The 19,517-nt window shown below is 42.7% G+C and overlaps 2 protein-coding genes across 6 annotated transcripts in view; one reads left to right on the top strand and one right to left on the bottom strand.

The window, feature by feature from the left end:
- LOC106741243 overlaps positions 1-5,397 on the top strand; it is a 30,862-nt gene extending 25,465 nt beyond the window's left edge. For 3 of the 4 annotated variants that reach the window (XM_014613045.1, XM_014613032.1, XM_014613038.1), the window contains 6 exons: positions 140-349; positions 423-573; positions 1,086-1,308; positions 1,394-1,523; positions 1,642-1,762; positions 2,082-5,397. In XM_014613045.1, the coding sequence (XP_014468531.1) occupies positions 140-349; positions 423-573; positions 1,086-1,308; positions 1,394-1,523; positions 1,642-1,762; positions 2,082-2,923 (1,677 nt within the window). In that variant the 3' untranslated portion in view covers positions 2,924-5,397. The remainder of the gene's footprint in view (positions 1-139; positions 350-422; positions 574-1,085; positions 1,309-1,393; positions 1,524-1,641; positions 1,763-2,081) is intronic. The other variant, XM_014613054.1, reaches the window with a different exon arrangement.
- On the bottom strand, positions 4,823-15,178 carry LOC106741264 (nuclear receptor-binding protein homolog). 2 transcript variants are annotated; one of them, XM_014613068.1, is made up of 11 exons: positions 14,404-15,178; positions 13,000-13,086; positions 11,309-11,533; positions 11,062-11,192; positions 10,854-10,948; positions 8,488-8,571; positions 8,125-8,412; positions 7,803-7,962; positions 7,532-7,718; positions 7,159-7,278; positions 4,823-6,755 (listed from the first exon to the last, which is right to left on the bottom strand). In XM_014613068.1, the coding sequence occupies exons 1-11, from the start codon at positions 14,530-14,532 to the stop codon at positions 6,447-6,449; spliced, it is 1,815 nt and encodes a 604-aa protein (XP_014468554.1). In that variant the 5' UTR covers positions 14,533-15,178; the 3' UTR covers positions 4,823-6,446. The 2 variants fall into 2 exon arrangements, with proteins under 2 accessions (XP_014468554.1, XP_014468563.1); XM_014613077.1 differs by having other exon boundaries at positions 14,879-15,176.
- Between the last annotated feature and the right edge of the window lie 4,339 nt (positions 15,179-19,517).

Raw genomic sequence — 19,517 nt, 5'->3', positions numbered from 1 at the left:
AGAATCATTTAATTAATAATTAATACGAAACATTAATTACTAATAACTTGTTAGGAAAAATTAATAATAACCCAATTCAAGAGGTTCAATTTAAGTGCTGAAGCGCTGCCGTTTATAACCGATTCTTCCAACATTGCAGGTGGTGTTGGCAAAGACGGAACAGACGACGTTCATAATAATATTCGGATGCAGCAGTTGCTTGGTCCAATGTTTGTTGTCCGCCCTGATATTGGGCACCTTTTGGTGGAAGCACAAAACCTGGCTGAATTTCTTGAAGCTCCAGTGCTGCGGCGCGTTAATCGGCGCGATGGCCATCTTCATTTACGCCGTCCACGATAATCTGCCAGAGGTAATCGCATTTTACCTGCGTCTACCTGCGGATTTCTCCGGATCATCACCAACTCCATCGTTATGCGTTGCAGTCTTCGTACTCGCTCGTGGCGATCGGGTTGGAAGCGTTTCTCCTCGTGGGCATGTCCGCGCCCATCTCCGAGGCTCTGATAGTGTACGCCGAGCTCACACAGATCCGACCTAGTCAACACTTACAACCGACAGTGATCGCCGTGATAACCGGTGAAAGTTACATCCAATTAATTATCCAGTACCACAATTGTGCATAATTATTTATTTCGTTTATTTTTCCATGTATTTTTAGGCTCTCTGCTTTCCCTATTTCGACCTAGTGGATCTAACGAGTTGTCCTGTCACTTACGATTTTCCATTCGTATACTAAGTTGTTTTTTTCTGTTAATAAAGATTATTATTATTCTTAAAGATTATTATATTCTCAAAGGTTTGTCTCCGACTACAATTTGATTTAAAGGGCATAGAAGACATAAAATACCTTTACTATTGAGAAAATTATATTATATATTTTATATATTTTAATTATGTATTTTAAGTATTTGCAGTCTTTTGTATTTTCTGTTATGTTATTGTGTTAAGGGTAAAGTTGTTTGAGATTCCGAATTGAAAAGAGGTGAGGTGATTCCTTTCATTATTTTTATCATTATCGTTGTGAAGAACTGCGAGATCGAGAGGTCTTGTAATTTCGAAACGTCTTCAATCGGCACTTTTACACTCAGGTGTCCCGATTTTGGCCGTGTTCGCGACCGAACTGACGCACCAGAGCACCGGATGGCGACACGAGTCCTGGTGGCTCATTTACGGCAGCGGCGTCTACAACATATTCGTCAGCTGCGCCACGATGATGTTCCTGGTGTTCATATTGCTGTACATGGGGGTGCTTCACAAGGTCCACACGTTGGTGGAGGAGAACGTGATGAAGAGGGAAGCGATAGAAACGAGGTGCGCATGAAGAATCCAATGTGTTCGATTTGTAACATTTTTAAGTGTCCTACTTATAAATCGCTACCCTCGCTCTTTGCCGCAGGATACGAATACTGCACCACGCGGCTATCGTCATATGCGGCATCGTCGTCATGGAGTCGTCGTCCATCATCTACATCAATTCCTCGTCCATAATCTTCCACTACGTCTTCGCGTCTCTGTCATTCGCTTTGGTGAGTGTCGCCGTCGTTCGATGCATACAGCAACTACGCAGCGACTACGTAATTACTGCATTATTCAATGCATCAACGTAATCAAGCGGTATTAACCGTCGGTTCTCCGTTTGCGCAGGGCTTCGACGTAATAATCGTGTACATCGTTAACGCCGATGTTGCGATTATCAGGCCGATGCTGCGGAAGATCAGGTGGAAACGCGGCGTGGACGAGGAGCACACGTCCGAACCAATCAAAGGTGCGTACTGTGACTATGTTTACACGCCGACCTAAAGCCGATTTCGTACCTTCCGTGATCCATAAGTAGCGTAGAGCCAGTTGTTTCCGCTGGTGAGACTGTCGATGTTACGTGTGCCGTTTAATTGTGTTCTAACCGCGTTATATGACGCATAATACTAAACGGGGGAGGAAGATTGCTTGAATTAACGCGACGAGTCTTAGTGGTCGAGTCTGGGCGCGGAGTAAATACGGATATCACTTCCCATTTATGGCATCAAAGACGTACAATAGAAGACCTTCGGAGACTTAACGTTAAACTAAACAGACTTGTAACGTAGAACTGAGATTCCGACTGGGCTCACGTCACGGTAATAACAACCTCGTCAACACGGTGTTCGCCGCAGTGTGCTCGAAAGGCGACGCAGAGATGGACAACGACTCGGCGACACCCCCGGCGGCGGCGTTGTCGATCTCCGGCGAGCCGTACCGGGAGGCGCGCGGCGTCGCCGCGGGCAGCATCGACATTCGCGAGTTCGTCTCCGAGTCGTCGTCCGTCGTCTACTCCGGCAAGTCCCCGGCCGTGGCGGCGACCAGCAGATTCCTGCCGGAGATCCGGGTGGACCGTTCGGACGACATCGACCTCGAGAACTACAGCACGAGCCCGCGCAAGTATCAGGAGCCGGTGGTGACCGCCGCCGCGGCGGTGGCCCCGTTCACGGCGCACCGTGGCTCCCGTTGCCTCGTCGACGACGCGGTCAACTACGGCGTCAGCGACTGCTGCAGCTTCCGCGGCGGCAACAGCGCCGGTAACAGCGGTAACCGGGACGGCAAGGTGTTCTCGCCGGCGAGCGGCGTCCCGTCCGACTGTCCCTCAGCCAAGGTGCTCTGCAGCGCCGACGTGGAGTCGCGGCTGAGCACGATGCCGGACGTCACGCTGGCGGTGAAGAGCGACGTCGAGCTGCTGGCGAACGCGGAGCTGAAGAGCCGGGAGCTGGCGGTGAGCGGCGCGATGCCCGACATCGCCAACACGAGCGAGCGCAAGCAGCCCGACGGCGAGGAGAAGAAGACCCCGGAGATCATGGTGACCGGCTGCGACAGCGCGACCAGCGGCATGCTCGACCGCATCTCCCACGACCTCGACTATCTGCTGAATCGCACGCACGCGAAGGAGAGCGCTTGAGCGGCTCCCCGCCGACTCGAATCGGCCGAGACGCGTAGCGAGAAAGCGCCCACCTTGAAGAACCACACCGATCAGCAGGTCGTTAACGTTTGTACAAAGGAACAGAGCTCGTTCGCCGGCTCGAGTGTGTCGTTCCAGGTGTTCGTTGATATTTCTCTGTAATGGGGACTCTCGACGCGGGAGCTCGTAAACGTAAACGTGATATAATCGTACTCGGAAGGCTGAGGCTGGGTCTACTCAGGTAGGGTGTGGTAAGCCTTTGGCCTTTTGCTTCTCAACGTTCGATTGTGATGTTTTTAGTAAAATGCGTTTCCAACGCTACCAGACACCGACCACGTTTATCTTACAACCGTTGGAAGTTTTCTGTTCTGGGAGATCGGGTTATTTCTGACAGATCTGATAGAATAATCCGATCTTAGCTCAGAAAACTTCCAACGGTTGCAAAATAAACGAATATACAAAATAAACGTTCTGCTGAACGTGGCTAACATTGAGGCCTGCGTTGAATAGAGGAAATAATTCGGTGAACGCTTAACGGGTTTTAAGCCCGATTGATACATCCAGGAGGATGTGTCAAGGATCTAAAAGAATACTCCAATTACGGTCAATAATCACTAAACGCTCACCGAGCTTCTTCCTCTGCTAAACGCATACATTGCAATTTCGAAGGTTAGGCGTTATTACGGTTCTTGATAGCGCGGGAAACGCTTTTCGCTGGAGATTACGTTACAATTCAATGCTTAAAACGAAAGAATAAAAGCTCACTACATCTATTGTAGATCCGGACTAAAAGCCAAAATGTAACGGTGAATTTTACCGAGCTCCGATTGAGTTAGTCGACGATTTCAAATTACTGTCAGCCAAGATTACCTGCTATATCTTGCTGATGCAGATAGAAATTATTGACTTTGATCGTCATTGAATGACAAGTTACAGAATTGGAAATTGGCGTGGACGCTTCTTATTATTCGTCGATTAGTTTATTCAGAGTTCGGTAAAAGTCACTCTGAGGTGCAGCGACGTGCATCGATGGCCGATAAGCGCGTTCGCATTCACGACGCTTTGTAACACGCGATTCTCCGTTTTTTTATTATCTTTTTCCTCGTGAAACAAAACAGTCGAGCCGTACTATCGAGCGTCTAAGCGAAGAACACGTCTCGCGAATGTGATAAGAAGATTTAGGTCTGTATTAATAGTCGCCACTTGAAGCTTGTCTCATGTGAAACACCCAGATTTCAATTCAGTGTTAGATTCGATGTTATATCGTATGATATATTTGACACAAATATATCCGTTATAAATTGTATGCTGTTCAACTGAAAAGCTCGCACTTCAATTCAAATCTGAGTATCTCTCATGAGACAAGTTTTCGAGTAACAACTATTAATACGAGCCTAACTCCCTGAATTCAAGACTGAACATCTCACCCGAGACGAGTCTCAAGTAAGTAACGACTGTTAACACGGACCTTAATCGCGCTGCGAAGCGCACGGCCGCAGTAATGCACGTCATCGCACCGGTCTTTTCTCGTTTCTTACATTGTCGCTTAAAATCTAGCGCTATCCCGCCAGACCGAAGTCGTACGTAAGATAATCGCCGATCACGAGTCGGTTATAGTTGTAAGAGACCGTGCGAAAGATGATTTATCATCGCGCTTCATCCGTGTCAAAGTGTACGTCAGGTGTGCGTGATCTCGCGGTTCTTCGTGCTGCATTATGAAACACTCGTGCTTACGTCTATCGAATGTCGTAAGAAGACATCGTCCCTCCATTAAACGCGAATATCAAAAATAAAAACTGTAACTACGTAAGGGTTTTAAATTGGAACGCATAACGTAGGCGCTCGCGAAGCGATGTGTAGTCCAAGTAATGGTATATATATTGTGGAAAAAAAAAAATCTCCGAGTTAAAGTATTTATTTATCACTGTCATCGTACAGCCCTTTCATAATATCCACGAGTCAGTCGTCGCGCGCTTTTCTTCGTCATTTATAATTTGCATTATAAAGCTATACACATTCAATTCAGTTTTGATAATCTACTTACATACTTAAGATCGAAGTGTTTATGTTGTTGTTTGTAGTAGTTTTACCTCTAGTAGGGTTAGTCGTTTACTTAATGAGAAAATGCGTCACTGAAAATCGATTCGACGGAGGTATGAAATTGGAGCAGTATCTCTCTTGGCCAAGCACGTGTTATAAATGCAAAAGACGTAATAAGATCTGTGTTAGTCTGTTAGCACTCGAATATACCTATATGACTAGTTTTCTGTGTCAACAGATTTTTCTTAAAAATATAAAGTATTTACAAGGATTTCAGCTAATTTTATCGAGATTTAATAACCTTGGTTTAATCACATCAATAATACCCAAGTATAGTAGGGCCGTGGCTTCATCCGAGTTACCACTGAAGATCTATTTGAGCCGGCATTATATCGCGATCTGGTCTACGTGGAACTAAAAAAAAAAAAAAACAGTACGGTAAACGAACGAGCATGCTACCTTATTACCTCCCCCTCCCTCTCCTCCTCTCTCTCTCTCTCTCTCTTTTCTCGGCGAACTTTCACAACTTCGCTCAACTCAACTCTCACGCTTTAGACTTTATGATATACACTGAGTATTTTGGCGAGAGAACGACAAGAGCGGCGAGAGATCGAATTCCGCCCGAGAGTGTATTCAGGCTCCCATACGGTACTTTCTTTATATTATTTTGTCGACGATTGTACAAAAGGATAATTTTCTACACATGATTGAGTGTCGATTGCAGCCGACTTGTACGCGCGAAATAAATCTCATGAACGATGAACGTCGTCATCATCGTCGTTTTGCAAACGCAGGATATGCAATCCCGATGTTTTCACAATGTCCGGGATTCGTGATTTATTTTTTTCCTCAACCTCCGCGTTTCTACGAGAAGACCGTTATAGAGAACATAGCATATAAGCTCTCTCTCTCTCTCTCTCTCTCTCTCTCTCTCTCTCTCTCTCTCTCTCTCTCGTTTCCCCTCTTATGATTGCATCCCGATGAGTAGATTACAACAGTTAAATATCAAACTGCACACACACAGCTGCGTGTGTAGATACGAATCGATAACCAGCGTACTTCTAACTGCCCTCTTAATCGTACAATCACAAGTATTTGGTCTTTTTTACATTAGATTCGTACATTTTTTTTTTTAATTTATTCGCATACCTATGTAATGTAAAAAAACTCTAGAATACAGAGAACCAATGTAACCTGACAAACAGAGTCATCGCCCCCGACAAATTGAAACGAAAGTAAAGACGCTAAGCGATTCCTAATTTCTTCTTTTCTTGTTTTCTTTTTTTTTTCTTTTTTTTTTGCAGTCATAGTCAGCTTAGAGGTGTAGCCACGGCACCCTCCCATCTTTACTTCCATTCTCTTTCGCTTTCTGTCCCGCCTCCTTCACCCTTTCTGTTTACTTAAATATAAAAATACATAGCCAGTCTATACATAAAGCGTGCAAAGTGGCACAGTGAACTGAGTTATCAGACGTCCTGGATGGTTAACTGCCGCTCTCGGTGATCGTCGGCGGTTCTGTGTCGTCGTGAAGCTTACTCGTTTTGTTACTTGACACGGGTATACCTGAGGTTTTTGGCAGCAGGTTAGTTGCACTATCACTATTGGACGCTGCGGCGGCGTTGCACACGGAATTGTCGAAGTGTTGCAAGCATGGAAATTCCGGACCAGGCAGCAGTAGGGTGGTTTGAGTAGGAAGATTGGTTAACGATACCATTCCCGGCGTTACCATTTGCTTGTTGAAGTATCTCCTCAATGCCTCTTCGATTAAATTGGCTATTTTATCACGATCGTTCTGCAATAGTCATGTGTAAAATGTGTGTGTCCTAATTACAAGCATTTTGCAATCTCTCTCTCTCTCTCTCTCTCTCTTTCTCTCTCATTCTCACTCTCACAGATGCAATCAATGATTATTAGAGGCTCTTTGCATTTTCAATCAAACGAAAAGTACCAAGCCGAGAACCGATGCAGGTTGAACGTTACGAGTGAAATTTAACATGACACATGTGCAATTTGTTTCATTGAGTGTCCAAAACTGCGACTTTGAAACGTTTGGTTCGTATGACGCGACGTTTTCGCAATATTCTTAGCAAGCTATATAATTAAAAGTAAATCCCGACCGCAACGTTCCTCAATGGTTATTCTTACAGATCAGGTGACACTCATCAATAACATAGGCGGCACGAGGGAGCATTTACCTCGTTAATAAAACCAAAATGTACAAGCTCCTGTGCGAGAAGCATCGAAGTATCCGTTTGGCTCACAGGACATGTTAACTGTCTATTCATCTTGTCATCCATTCGTAACAATATTGTCATCTGCAAAACACACAGATTTGAAGAATGCTTCGCTGTTTGCTGGCTCGTCTAAAAGCGAGTGTATGCTGAATAAACGAACAACAAATGTGTAACATGAATGTATATAATATTCGCGTATATAAACGGCAAATCAGCCCGTTCTGTTCGGATTCTTTATGGCGTACACATTTTCCAAGTGGTAAGAACAAAAGTATACTGCTCGTTCGCTCAGCTGTGACCCAGCTAGAGTAGGAATACTCTATGCGTTACTTACAAGTAATTCACTACTTTCTTCTCTAGGCTTAACATTACACATCATATTTACTACTCTTCGAGACTCCACGTCCACGGGCTCGGGTGTGACCGATTTAACCGATTCCGTAACCTCGGGCGATATCGCCCGAGGTCGAACAGGCGGCGGTAATTTCGCCATAAATGCAGTCAATGGATATATTCCATATCTAACAATGGGAAACGGTTCTGGTTATTAAGTTATCAGAGGCACAAACAATCTTACCTGACTGACATGACTGGCAGATACTCACTTTACATCCTCAACAAATTTTTCTAATTTTTCCGTAACGGGGATATCACTTAACCGAATTTGTTGCGGGGGCATCCCTTGATATTTTATTTCGGCAACTACGGTGTCTGGTCCATATAGCCTTTGCAACACTTCGTCTGTGATTGTTTCCGAAATGTTGGCTACAAAAAAATCGAGCATCAGCGCGCGAGTGATCGTGAAGGAAATCGCTCGTCAGTTTATCCTCTTAGAATTTACCCAACGCCTAACTATCTTTAGCGTAATCCTAGAGTGAGACAATTAATTCGATGTCGCATAGAGAGGGAAATTGCTCCTCGACTTACTGGCTGAATTGACCAAGGCGTGCGCTGCGAGCAGCTTAAGAGAGTGTACTTCGAACAGAACAGGGTGGAACAGCAACTCTCTCGCACTCGGTCTACTAAGCGGGTCCACCTGAAGACATTTACGAATAAAGTCTTTCTGTTGAACATCATCTAAAGATTCTATTGTCTTCCGGATGTTCTCTTCGGTAACGATTGTACCCGTATCACCGTTTCCCTGAATTTCCAGCGCAGCCATTTCCAGAGCGCACATCCCGAACGAGTAAATATCAATGGCTGGTGTGACGGAATCTGGAAAGGGAGAACGAGAGCAGCGTCAATCGTAGGATCCGTGCGACGATACTGCGTGCTGAGAGATCTACTCACTTCCATATTCTGGGGCGACAAAATGCATGTTCTTCATGTTCGCCCTACAGGTCTTGACGTGATGATGAATCGCATCCGGGGCCACTGTAATTAGAAGGAGATTATTGCCGTTTTCCCAAGGCACTCCGTCCCAAGCAAAGCGTCAACATAAAAATGACATATTAATGTGAAAGTATTCGACGAGATGTGTTAGAAAAACTTTGCTTTGTGGGGCAGCCACCAGACAGGAGGATTCTGCATGTAGGTAACGCGCAAAGTCAGTCAAAGCACGGGACTCGTCTAGTTTTTCCGGCAATCGTTTCCCGTATCTACGAATACGGTTTTTCAGTTCATTTCAAATCCGTATCTACTTGCGCTTTGCGGTGTCTGCTGGCTACTCGAGATGAATGAATAAACCTCTCTCTAGAAAAATTGTGTTCTGGCTGAAAATTTAACCCTAAGAGTAACTTGAGCCCTCATACAGTTAATAATTATCTCGCATGTACGAACGTGAAAGTGTCTCTGAAAAGAGAGAAACATGTTCCGTTTCTTTTTGGAAAATGCAAAATTCGCAAGTCAAAGGTGAGACGTTATTTCGTTCAAGCAAATAATGTACTCGCATATGTTACTCGTGATTACAGTGATTCTGCTGTGTGAAGAGTCACTTTCGTTGAATTGAAACAAATATGCGGGGAATGGAACCCTCCAAGAGGAAACCCTTCGAGGAACCCTTCTTAATCGGGGATTGAAAGGGTATGAGAGAAAAAAAAAAAGAAGAAGAGAGAAAAATACTGAAGTACAATGAAAATGCGTGCGCTAGGTGATTGTGAGAAGGACAAAGGGACGCCACACAACGCGAGCGCTTTGCCCTCCTTAGTTAAAGTACAATTAATAATCAGAAAGATAAGTAGTGCGACATAGTGGCACCGTAACGTAATGAAAATAAATCTCAATTACTTCGCGCAATTCTCTTCGTTTAATGGAACTACTTATAATTAGTATAGAAGTTGTTTACCTCTCTATGCCTAATTTACTTAGCTGGCAATAGTTGACGACACACAATCTGCCAAATGTTTTTTTCTTGAAATTCACCATCTTTGATAATTACACCAATTGAAGGACACCGACGTTGGTGGATTCTATCCTCCGGACGGGCGCGAAAGTACGATTCGTACTTCCTCTCTCTTCACAGAGGAGTTGCTGTGTTTTTTTCATTATCTAGATTATGCCTATTTGCTACAATTAAAAATGAGGACTCAAGTTACTCCTAATATGAAAAGGCAGTTTAAACACAATTTTTCTAATGGACTCATGTTACTAACGTTACGATAGGAATTATAGGGAAACGTGTTATAATCTAAGATACACGAGAAGAGAGAGCGACAAAATATATACATAGATATATAAACTAGGCACCATTTAAGTTCGTAATATAATTCGATAGAACCACATTCATTCCCGCGTGTAGTCACGATCAACACTCTACTATTAACGCATACGATATTGCGGACGATATTTACGCTAAAAATAACGAAAATTTAGCTATATACAAGTGCTTATTAGTAAACATCACGTTTGATGCGTTCCTGTTGGATACAATTATTAGCAAACATGGTTTCACAATATTCGTTTGGGCATTAAAAACAGAGAGAAGAGTAATGCTATGCCTTACAGTTGTAAGTATTCGTGATCATTTTCCCGGGAGACAAGTATATTCATTTATGTAAAGAAATAAGTATTTTCATGATGCGTGACGTATGCCTGTGTCACGTTAGGGATGTACCTATTCCGACACACAATAATGACAGATCATGTTATTTGTTACGTTGCTTATTCAGTCAACAGGATGAGTCATACAAATCATATTTACTTCAGCTGAGTAACGAATAACTAGAAAACATATGATACATATTTCCGGAAATACCTACTTCGCCTCTTGTACTTCATACATATATATGTAAGCGGAACGAATACCAGTACGAATATAGTTGTTATTTTCTGTTCTTTGCATTTCTCAGACAATTAGGGATCGCACGGCATAATATTTGCTTTTCTCCCATGAGAAATTACGACAAAACAAAAATATAAGCTTCTGAGACAATCCTGTGAATGAGAGAAGATGGGGATACCTAGCGTAATCTCGTCTTGCTACACAGCAGTTACTTCCGTACAAAAAGTAACGATTCTGTCGCGTGCGACAGTCTGCATTTCTCACAGTACATTACTAGACACAAATTCAGATGCGACATAGTATGAATACGCGCTATCTGAGCTTGTTTTGAATACAAAATGACACTCCCGTGTACATTTCATATTTGATGTTAGCAGAAAGAGCTCATTTTACTTTGTATGTTTTTTTTTTTCCTTTCTCTTACACGAGTACTTACCTGAACCAATTTTTACAAGTCCGTTATGTTGAATAAATATAGTGTCACAGGTAAGATTCCCGTGGATAATGGGAGGTGAACAGGAATGCAGATAACTGAAACATTGTGATATGTGTGAACAAACGTATGAATGATTGCTCGTTTGAGAAAAACGAGTCTTTATCATCTGATATTAAGTACCGTACGTCATATATATTATTTATATTACCTGAGTGCAGAAAGTATTTGCGTACACCACCGTTTCCATGCTTGTAGAGGCAACTTTTTTACATTGCGCTTTGTTCGTTTTAGGAACTGTTTCAGGGACCCGGACGACATATATTCTGTTATAAATATAACCTGGAGAATAACAGAGATGAGATGATTTTTAACGGGGACTCACACACGTGCACGTTCATTGGGAGAACTACAGTTTTCGTTGCGACTATAGTTGGATAATTAATTAATTCACTTACTCGGGGCTTGTCATTGTGGGTATCTGTCCAATACCTATGAAATTTAACAATGTTAGGATGCTCCAGTTGCGTGAGGTTTTCAAAAACAAGCTGTATCTTTTCCTCCTGGGCTTTGAAATTTTTTCTTTCCGAGAATTGCACCTCGTTCCATACCACCTCGACTCCTTCCTCCGTATCCATTGCCAGATAAGCACAATCGATTCCCGGAACATCGCTTTGTTCCACCTGTAAGCAAAGACGAGTCTCGTATCTTTGTTCCCTGGGCCGACATGTTTACAACTAAAGCCCATAACTTGTCTACTTTCTCCAGAAAGAAAAAAAAAGGTGATGAAGGTTCTGTCCCTATAAATTCTGTTCTGATACGATTGTCACTAAAGTATTTGACTTCCTCCGGATATTATCTTCGCATTCCTTTCTACTGTGAAACGTAGGAAAACTAAATTGCAGATAAAGTGAAGATAAACTGTGTATGTTAGGGATTAAATGAGTCATTCGATACAAGCTCATATCTATACTTAAGTAAGCACGCATCAAACCGTTAACGGAATTCACGGCTATTAGCGGAGTATACAGTTACTTCAGGTGCTACCTGCGTATTCTTTCGAAACAATCTACCAATCTCTCCGTTTATAACACATGAATTGTTATAATAATAATTGTAACATGTGATATTACTGTAGTTGTCCGACGTCGTTTCTTAGCTCGACGTGTTTATGAAAGTCACAAGCAACTTGTTTAGTTTCTCTAGAAAAAGAAACTATAAAGTTTTGTCGCTGAAAAGACTCACATCACACTCCCGGTGTGACGACTCGGATATATCAGGTATATCGTGCTGTTTAGTGCCACTTGTGACTTTAGACGATACTATACTGAAGACCCATACTTAAGCAACCCATAAATTTGTTCCTGATCCGAACCTACGGCCATTACTCAAGTATCTGACAACTTTCTCGAACGTTATTTTTATTTTTCTGTGTCTATTGTAAATGTAGAGATAAAGAAGCGGATGAGTTCATCAGATACAATATGATAATTTACATGTGCACACACACATATACACACACGTGTGTGTGTGTGTGTGTGTGTATGTATGAGTATGTATGTATATATGTATGTTCAAATAGTAAATTCTAAACCAACTTCATAATTTTCAATTGAATATTTGGTTATTTCGAGTACTCTCTGAGTACACTCATATTATAAGTGCGTGTTGCAGACTATGACCAACTCTGGGTGGGTACTTTCAATACAATCTACTCGTCGTTCTATATATAGCATAATGGATTGTATTACTGTAATCGTCCATTTTAAGCGTACTTAAAGTGGCGTTGAAACGATTTCATGCCTATTTACTATTACATGGATGTGACCTTGCCAAGAATCCAGAGAGGGGGAGCGATTCAGAAGAGAGGGTTCGCTACTGCAGATATTTAATAATGTGTCCAGCTTGCGCTTAATAGAATAATACGCTGCGAATTATTACTACCTTTACCAAAACTTCGTACTTTCTCTCCCCAACTTATTCTATATTTAGAAAGTTGCCTATATATACTATATAGCAAAAAATAAATAATAAACGATCTCTGTGAAGATTGGTGTGAAGAAATAAACCAACAAACTCAACACGACTCAAGACACAAGTACGGATAAACACAAAAATTAATTTGCCTTCTGTTCCCTAATGTACATACTTCCATTTCAGTGACTTCGTTTTCAGCTCCTCTTGTCGATCCAAAGTTAGTACCTTCAGCTATCGTGGATTTAGAACCTACATATACCTGAAATTGATATATTCTCTATGATTAACGCAAAATATGTGGATATATAGATATGCGAATGTACATCTTTAAATGCGCAAATGCACGTGACGTATGGCGCAATTTAATATCGATTTTATGCATATTTTATAAAAAAATATATATACATATATATATATATATTTTTTGTAAAATATGAAAATATATATCAAATATATATCAAAAGATGCTGGGAAGCGTTAGCGGTGTGAACCCGGTTAAAATAATTTAACTGATTTGCATATTCGATAACAAAATGTCAGTCGGTCTAATTTTAGGACAAATATGAAAGGGCCTAATATCGGTGAGATGTTTGTGCCAAGAATTCAGTATAAGCTGAGATGCAGATGAAGCGTGCTGAATAACGAGGGAGAAACGACAAGAGGAGTGGTATTCTAAAGAAGATATTTTGCGTCGCGCACAGAAGCAAATCTCTTAATGATCTAAAAGCTTTTTACAACAGAACCATCTGTGTACATATGTCCACCTGTATAAATGCAACATGAAATATACTGACATTTATTATACCACAACATCGAGACAAAAACGCGCTCAACAAATTCATATCAATGATACTGTCTTAATAAGATATCTATAAATAGCGACGAGAGGCATAGGAGCCTAAATAGAAGTTATAGTATGAGTAGTTGTATGTTTACAAGCTCTATGATAATTATAGTCTCCTGTGTTGCGCTATATATTGAAGTTTATTATGAAAACATTGATCTTTAAGACCTACCGGCATAATTAATATCATATTATAAATATATATATATACTTTCAACATTGCAATATATATACTTTTACCGCTTATAAGTTGCACACGCAACCAAATATTCAGCGATATCAGTAACAACCTGACGTCGCATGGAACAATTTGACCACACGAGTCTGATAATTGCAAGGATCTAAAATGCGCATAAGCCTCAGTGAATCAAGCACTCGGGGCCAATCCAAGACCTGCGTCGCCTAATCAAGCCTGCAATCTACGTTTAAGAATGGTAAATGCTTCGAAGCCGTGAAAGCTGAAAACATCATGATAGTTCCTAATATAAATCTGATAATGATCATGATAAGAAGCCACATTCAACCAGAGGCATCCAAGGAACATCGGAGAGGTCATTACACCTTACGGATAATATCGCATTATCCTTGGGACACTTAACATGCTTGCGAAAATTACAAGCTGCGAATATAAGCTGCAAGTGTAGTGCAAGCTGTAACATAGCTGAGTGAAAAATACAGCTATCTGCTATATACGGACAATAACATCATCAGCTGGGTGAGAAGGACACGTACCTCTTCCCTGCGCTTTAGCCACCGCCCGCATGGGCTCTCTTCCAGGATCTCGCTCTCATCCTCGGAATCTTCACCACTTTCCCGCGGTGACTTGTGCTCTGGGTCCGTGCTGGAGCGGCTCCCGGGCATTACACACGCTTGCGATTAGTTAAAGCGGCAGCGGCGAACAGCAGGCCAAACTCATCGGTGGCGACGACGTAGTGTCTCTCACTCTCGCATCGGGTTCTTGACGCGACTACGACCGGCAACGTACTGATACTCGGGGGGAAGAGCGAGCGTGCACGCGCGCGCGACGTAAGATGAGACAACAGTAGCAGCGGGTAGCAGTAGCAGCGACGTTGGCGTCGGCCACACGGCAGCGGTGGCGGCAATAACGACGGCAAAGGTAGCAACGAGGAACGTCACGGACGACGAACACTGCGTCTCGGCCGAGCGAAGGAACGTGTAGATACGCGACGGTCCAAACTGCACTCACTCGCAGTGACACATGCAAGTACACACACAGCGCGGACCGCTCTCGTCGTCCCCCGTCCTCCCGTCTGGCTGAGACCCGGAGCGGCGATATTTCTGATCTTACGCGGTGGACGGGCGCGTATCGGCGCTGCACGGCTTCGCTCAGGGACGCGCTGCGGTGCTGGACATCGTGCTAGCCGCACGCCTATCGCACTGTCAAAATAAAACCTCCCTATTGCCAGCGAGACTGCCTCGATGTGACACACACTCTAGCATTCATTTTCGCTGTGTCTTCGGTCACGTTCGCCCAGTATGGCGATCGCCGTGTCGCGTTCGCGCCGCACCCCTTTTGCCGTTACCGCGGCGCCGCCTGGCGGCCCGCAGCCGGCGACACGCTGATAACGGGACACGCGTCTACGCGATTGGACGACGCGGCTGGACTAGTCGACCCGTCTCGGCCTTTTAACTTTCGGTAGCCGTAAAGTCTGTTCCTTTACGCCGAACCGTATACTTGTGGGACTTGAAGAGAGACAGACATACAGTCGAGACTTGGTGGGGGAAAGAGGAAGAGAGAACTAGTGCAAGCTAGCACAGCCAGTTTGGCGAAAACGAACAGACCTAAATAGACACTTGAAACGTGCACTAGTCGTAGGGTCACTAGGATTTTTCTATCACACGCGTCGTCCCCGTGGATTCGCGCATCGTGATCTGCTGATCGAGGTAATTGCAATATTTTTAATTATACTTTATTTTTGATACGTGATTTTGCGTTTCACGTTACAAATGCCGCTATGAATAATATTTGAGATATCCCGGGCGTCCCTTCGAAACCTGATCGAACAAATCGATTATTACTTAGCGGGCGAAGTTTAATTCGATTTTAAATTGAGGTAATTAGAGACGATTAAGACAGCCAATGGGAAGTAAAAAGCAAGTGTGAACATGAGTTACAAATTCTAGTCACCTTGTCAGGGTAAATTCTAATTAAGCTAATTGACGTTTAACTCAGCCTGCAAAGTTATCGTCTGATTACAAATTACGTAGTTAGAAATTGCCGTTAGCAATTCTGCCAATTAATCGTCGATTAAATTAATGGGAGTTGGAGGGAAGTCACCCTCGGTTTCCTCGAATAATTTATAATCATGACGCACGAATATATAGGCATAAATATACTTATGATATTGGGTGCCTTGTGAGTATTCATATTGTATAATGTGAAATAGTCTTTGTGAAATCTTGAGAGGAATTCAAGATGGTCTTAAATATAAGATCAAATTATAAATACTGTGTATTTAATAAAATATAATAAATTATAATATGTAATAAGTTATTTCGCCAAGATTCAAAATCTACTTGACCGACGTTCAAATTGGTTAAGTTAAACTGGCATTTTCGTAATACTGCTAGATGGCGCCAAGAAGCCCGTTACTCGCTTTTTAGGCCGGCACCGTGATAAAATTGTTTGTTTGCCGTTGGGCGCATGCGCACTTAGCTATTGGATGCCGAATCAAATGCAGAATGCATGCTTACAGCTCAATACGCATGCTTCCGACATTCGACAGCGATATACGCAACGAAATATATCGTATATTTCGACTGTAACAGTGGATGAAGCCGAAATTTGATAGTTTAAATCAAAACGAATGTAAGAAATGGCTTTGTTTCGGTTGTCCTTTCAATGTGATTGTATATTTCACAGAGCTTTATTTAAGAAAGATTATAAGAAAAATATAAAATACGAACAAAACGGTAACGGACTTCCTGTTAGTATCTATAATCACAGTTAAGTATTCTCGGAAATGGCGGTCTCACACATCAAATCTGATTGGTCGATTCTTACGGATACATCTTATATTACGTTTACAGCAATTCATATGTCGAGAGTTTCGTGTGCATAAATACACACACACATATACACACAGTCAGCAGATTAAATTAATTGCAATATCTTTTTCTTGATAATTTTTTCGTAACGCATCCTATGTCCAGTAGAAACATTTGTTTTTTTAGTAATTCTCATTAGATATATTTTTCTATTTACGAAATGCGTTGCGAAAGTGAACAAAAAAAATGTTGCAATTTTTAACCTGTTGACTGAATGTGTATGAATGCGTACATACGCAGAGAGAAAAATCAATCGCTTATATATCTAATATAAAGAACGCGGGAATCTTTTATATTAAATCCTATTTAGCACAAATGCTCAAAAGATATCCTAGGAATGTGCCAGAGATATTCGAATATCTCTGTGAAATTTCTAGAATGTCTTTTGAACGTTTATACTATATGGAACGAAACGATTGGTTTTTTAGGCATATGCATTATGTATGGTTATGCAAATCCGTCTGAACAGACCTCAATAGCAGATTTGCAAATTGGCTATTATTCTAAAATCTAGTTCCGAAGTTTCTCCTACGAGCCGTCAGCGTGCCTACCCACAAATTGAGCTGATAGTACGGATCAACGGCAGGTCAGAGATGGATATTTTACTTTTAAACAATATAACTCAACGACAGGTCGGACAATCTTTTACTTTCAAACAATACAACCATGCGGTAAGTTGAGAAACTTTTATTTCTTCAAACACTACGACTCGATGACAAAAATCACCGATATATGGATTAATTATTTGCAAACGGCCAGAATATAATTACCTCTGTAACAAGAAAACCAATTCAACGTCGATTTATATTGATCCGACCAATAAATCTCTAAATGCTGTAACATATCTCTAACTTTGAAATACATGGTGAACATTAATTAATTTAATACATAAAACATTAACAGTAACGTAACATTCTTATTGTTTCCCCACTGAACAATGTAAATACGGTGTAACGCGTGCATTATGTAACAGTTACATTGTTGAATAGGAAATGAATAACGTTGATGTTACGTTACTGATAGTTGGTGTTTACTGGGTGGATACAGGTGGCGCTAACAATCAACGATCAGAAATACGTATCAATCCGCCCGTTCAATCATTCATTGATATATTAATTAATATTGTATTTATCCAGATACATTAACTCAGTACGTAATAGATTAGTAGGATCTTTCCCGCCGTTGTAACTGTTTTCAGCGCACTCTGGAGATGCGTCGTGATCTCTAGCCAACATTTTTATACAATACTTTCTTTGACAGAAGCGAAGGAACTTGAGATTTTCTTATTCTCCAAGAAGAGAAAGAGTTAATATCACTTGGGAGGGAGGCGGGACTTCACTCGCGACTTTTATCTTCCACTTATACTATGCAAAAATTTTCGCGAGCTTTATATATGTTTCTCTCTCTTTCTCCCTCTTCTTTTTTAACCATATCCTTTGTTCGACGAAAATATTTAGTTCCATGCAAATTTCCAACAATGAATGACCGATGAAGATGTTATTAGACCTTTAAATCTTCTAATATATCGCGAAATCCCAGATGTCAGTTCCCTGATCATATAGTCGCTGTCACCGTGGGCGTTCCGACAAAGCGACTGCACGAGGAAATATGAGGAAATTATACAATTTCCGGCCGCATTGGTGGGGCTTCAACCTTTTTTTTGTTTCGCATTGACCCATACGTTCGCCGTTAGCAACGTGCACTTGACGTTTGTCCAGTTATCCGCCGGCATATATAAAGCCAAAGCGATCTAGTCACTCGGGAGATACCAGGGTCCGCGATCAGCGATGTGAAGACTCGGGTCTGCGCGCGATGAAGTCTCTCACCGCTTGATTTTAAAACGGTACTTCGACGGAGCGTGTTCGTTTGGCTTCGTCGAGAATTAACGAACGATTGCGCGGAATCTGCCCTTCATTATCTCCCGTCTCAAAGTTAACGCACTTACACCTCGTTAATTATCGGCAATCGGATCGCACTACGTTCGCACGCGCTGTTTTTCGCACAAAATTAGCTGTAAAACCCGCCGTTGAATTATTTGTACATCCTCTCGGGTCATCCCGTGTGTACGGGGGTAGCGAGAAAGAGAAAGAGAAAGAGAGAGAGAGAGAGAGAGAACGAGAGATGAAAAGTGGAAAAAGGTGAAAGAGAGACGGAGAAGGTCGAAGGAAATACGCAGATGAGGAAGGGGGTGCGTAGCGGCGAACAGTCAGGCGGACGAAGCGGAAAGCCAGGCAGCGGCTAGGGGCGAGAACGCGCCGGGGAAAAATGGCGAAGGAGGAAACGGGCGAGTAAGAAGCGGGCGCTCTCTCGGGCGGGACGAGGCGGAAGCGAAGCGGAACGATCGGGATTTCAGGGGAGCGAAAGCGGCGCGTTTACGCTCCGCACCTCCGTCCTTCTTTCCCGCTCTGCCATCATCGGCTCTCTCTTCTAATCCTAATCCTCGCCACCGCGACGCGATGGTGGTGGGTACCGCAACCTCGCCTGCTTCCGTTATCCTTGTCTCGCCCGCCGGTGTAGCAGTCGACTCCCCCCTCCCCACTCTCCGCGCCTTTTAACTGGTTCTTCCCATACCACCCTCGGCCGATCGATGGTGACTCGTTCGCCCCCCGTCGCATGGCGCTAGCGTCGTCTAAGCGCCGTTCAGTCTGAACTCCGGTTCACTCAGTCTACGAACGTTTGCCACGAGACTTCGACCTCGCCGCATCGCCACACGCTATCATCTCTATCTCTCTCTCTCTATCCACCCGTCTGTCTTTTTTTCCGCTTTTCTTTCCCCC

Source organism: Dinoponera quadriceps, unplaced genomic scaffold (genome assembly GCF_001313825.1).
Source record: "Dinoponera quadriceps isolate SergipeBrazil2010 unplaced genomic scaffold, ASM131382v1 scaffold71, whole genome shotgun sequence".
Taxonomy (NCBI): Eukaryota; Metazoa; Arthropoda; class Insecta; order Hymenoptera; family Formicidae; genus Dinoponera; species Dinoponera quadriceps.
The sequence above is the reverse complement of the archived record's forward strand: the minus strand, read 5'-3'. Positions and strand labels throughout refer to the sequence as shown.